Source organism: Austrofundulus limnaeus, unplaced genomic scaffold (assembly GCF_001266775.1).
Source record: "Austrofundulus limnaeus strain Quisiro unplaced genomic scaffold, Austrofundulus_limnaeus-1.0 Scaffold664, whole genome shotgun sequence".
NCBI lineage: Eukaryota > Metazoa > Chordata > Actinopteri > Cyprinodontiformes > Rivulidae > Austrofundulus > Austrofundulus limnaeus.
In genome coordinates, this window is record NW_013953066.1 from 179,385 (window position 1) to 182,117 (window position 2,733).

The 2,733-nt window shown below is 51.4% G+C and overlaps 2 protein-coding genes across 7 annotated transcripts in view; one reads left to right on the forward strand and one right to left on the reverse strand.

Moving 5' to 3' along the window:
• dync2i2 (dynein 2 intermediate chain 2) overlaps positions 1-577 on the forward strand; it is a 9,542-nt gene extending 8,965 nt beyond the window's left edge. For both annotated transcript variants that reach the window (XM_014027575.1, XM_014027576.1), the window contains one exon: positions 192-577. In XM_014027575.1, the coding sequence (XP_013883029.1) occupies positions 192-430 (239 nt within the window). In that variant the 3' untranslated portion in view covers positions 431-577. The remainder of the gene's footprint in view (positions 1-191) is intronic.
• The window catches only part of sptan1 (spectrin alpha, non-erythrocytic 1), a 39,850-nt gene continuing 37,562 nt past the window's right edge, over positions 446-2,733 (reverse strand). For 4 of the 5 annotated variants that reach the window (XM_014027573.1, XM_014027572.1, XM_014027570.1 and 1 more), the window contains 7 exons: positions 2,241-2,258; positions 1,649-1,703; positions 1,359-1,555; positions 1,231-1,284; positions 1,004-1,150; positions 787-934; positions 446-712 (listed from right to left, as the gene is read on the reverse strand). In XM_014027573.1, the coding sequence (XP_013883027.1) occupies positions 587-712; positions 787-934; positions 1,004-1,150; positions 1,231-1,284; positions 1,359-1,555; positions 1,649-1,703; positions 2,241-2,258 (745 nt within the window). In that variant the 3' untranslated portion in view covers positions 446-586. The remainder of the gene's footprint in view (positions 713-786; positions 935-1,003; positions 1,151-1,230; positions 1,285-1,358; positions 1,556-1,648; positions 1,704-2,240; positions 2,259-2,733) is intronic. The other variant, XM_014027571.1, reaches the window with a different exon arrangement.

The window sequence follows — 2,733 nt, forward strand, 5'->3', positions numbered from 1 at the left end:
TGAATATTTAATATTACTAAATATAAAAGTATTAAGTAGTTTTGTACTTTTATTTTACATACTTTTAATAATTATTTAATACTTTTATTTTTAATCTACTAAATGTCATCAGTTTGTTATAAAAACTTTATTTTGAAAGGCTTTTACTGGATGATGTCACTGCTGACCAATCAGAACTGATGTGTCTCCAGGTCCGGTCCACATCTTTGACCTGGCCCGCCGGTCCCTCAGACCTGCTGCCACCGTGGAGGAGGGCGGGGCCAACGTGGCCTCCACCTGTCTGGCCTTCAACCATCAGAACCCCCGGCTGCTGGCCGTGGGGAGGTCCGATGGCTCGGTCGGGGTCTGGCAGCTGAGTTCTGAGCTGGTGGACCCAGGTCCAACAGAGAGCGGGGAGCTGGAGCAGATAGCCAATCAGGTGTCAGAATGAAGACAGAGGCGGAGCTCTTGTAACCAGGAACATTTATTGGACACAGAGCGGGTCAGAACCGGGTCAAAGCAGGCTAACACGTAGCTGTAGAGCAGCAGATAAATACGAGCGGTTCTGGTGTCATGCGGCGGTGGTTCTGGTGACGAGGGGGCGGGGTCAGTTGACGAACAGCGAGCGGGTGAACTCCACGAAGTCGAAGGCTGAGGGGACCTCTCGTCCCTTACTGTCCAGGAAGGGCTTCATGTGGGACAGACAGTAGTCYGCCTGCTCCTTGGTCAGGTTCTGGAAGGACAAGAGAGGTGTGAGGTGGACCAGGACCAGAACCTGGACCTGGACGGGACAGGGACAGGACTGACCTGGTACAGCTCCTCCTTGGTCACGTAGGGTTTGTTCTCGGTGCTCAGGGCTCTGAAGGCGCTCTCGATCTCCTCGCTGGACTTCACGTTCTCCGTCTCTCTGCTGATCATGAAGGCCATGTACTCCTGCAGGGACACGTTCCCATCCCTGCACACACACCGGGTCAGAACCTGCAGGACCTACAGGACCTGCACCCCCCTGTGAAACCCTCCAGACCTGTTAGGATCCACCGTGTCCAGGATGGCCTCGAACTCTGGGTCTGGTTCCCCCTCCTCCACCATGGGCAGGTCGTAGCCCAGAGACCTCAGGCAGGACTTGAACTCCTGGTGGTTCAGACGACCCGACTTCTCTTTGTCGAAGTGCCTGAACAGAACCAGAACCAGAGCAGGTTAGAGGTTCTGTTGGTGCACACAGACCTGCTCAGGACCAGGACCAGGACTTACTTGAACATCATGCTGAACTCCTTCAGGGCCTCCTCGGTGACTCCTGTGGTGTTTCTGAAACAGAACCAGGACTCGGGTCAGTCCTCTGCAGATTCTCGACACGTCGGACCTGCAGGGGGGACACGTACCGGGCCTGGATCTGCTGCTCCAGGTTGTGCTGCATCCTCATCCCCAGCTGGTCCAGCTGGTCCCACTGCTGGGCCAGACCCACGGTGCTGTGCTCCGTGTACTTGTTGTCCAGGATCAGGGCCTCCTCCATGGCTGCRCCCAGGTCCTCGATCTTCTTCAGCTGGCTCCTCATGGCCCGGATCTCCTGGTGCTTCCTCTGCAGGACAGGACCAGGACAGTCAGGACCAGGACCAGGACGACCAGGACAACCAGGACCAGGACAGGCTGGCTCTGCTCTCAGGACTCTTACCTTAGTGGCCTCCAGCTGAGACTCCAGAGTCCCGGACTCTTCCACCATGCAGGACCTGGACCAGCAAGAACCGGTGTTAGGACCAGGACAGCAGGAAGACCCAGAACCACAGAAGTCATGCAGGGTTACACATGTTAGTGGGTCAGAAAGTCCTGATCCAGACCTGTTCCTCCTGTCCACAAAAACTGTAAGACTCTGGAGAACCCAGGGCTGGATCAGAACTGGACCACAGACATGCAGGGACATAAAACCTCTAGAGCTCTACACAGACCCGGGTCAGGGTTAGGAAAACCGTTAATAAGAGACAGGACAGAGGGACACGAGGACAGAGGGACATGAGGACAGAGGGACACAAGGACAGAAGGACACGAGGACAGAAGGACACGAGGACAGAGGGACACGAGGACAGAAGGACACGAGGACAGAGGGACACGAGGACAGAGGGACATGAGGACAGAAGGACACGAGGACAGAGGGACACGAGGACAGAGGGACATGAGGACAGAAGGACACGAGGACAGAGGGACACGAGGACAGAAGGACACGAGGACAGAAGGACACGAGGACAGCAAATCAAGGAGGTGATATTAACCCGTCCAGAAGATACGTCCTGATTGAAAGCAGCAGCAGCAGCAGAACCAAGGAGCAGAGGACAAGAGAGACAGAGACAGTTACTGAGACATCTGGACCAATCAGGACCACACAGAGAAACTGGTTCTGGTTCAGGTCTGGTTCCTCTGTGTGGTTCTGATCCGACAGCTTCTATCAAACATGAAATAAACTTTATAWTTTAGAATAAAAAATTTTGTTTTTGTCTTGTTTCATTTTTACAACGGTCCCTGAACGCATCACCGCTCAGAAACGTTTAACACCAAAGAACTGATAAATATACATACATACACACTGTGTATAAATATACATATATACACTGTGTATAAACATACAAATATTACTGTGTATAAACATACAAATATTACTGTGTATAAACATACAAATATACACTGTGTATAAATATACAAATATTACTGTGTATAAATATACACATACACTGTGTATAAATATACAAATATTACTGTGTATAAATA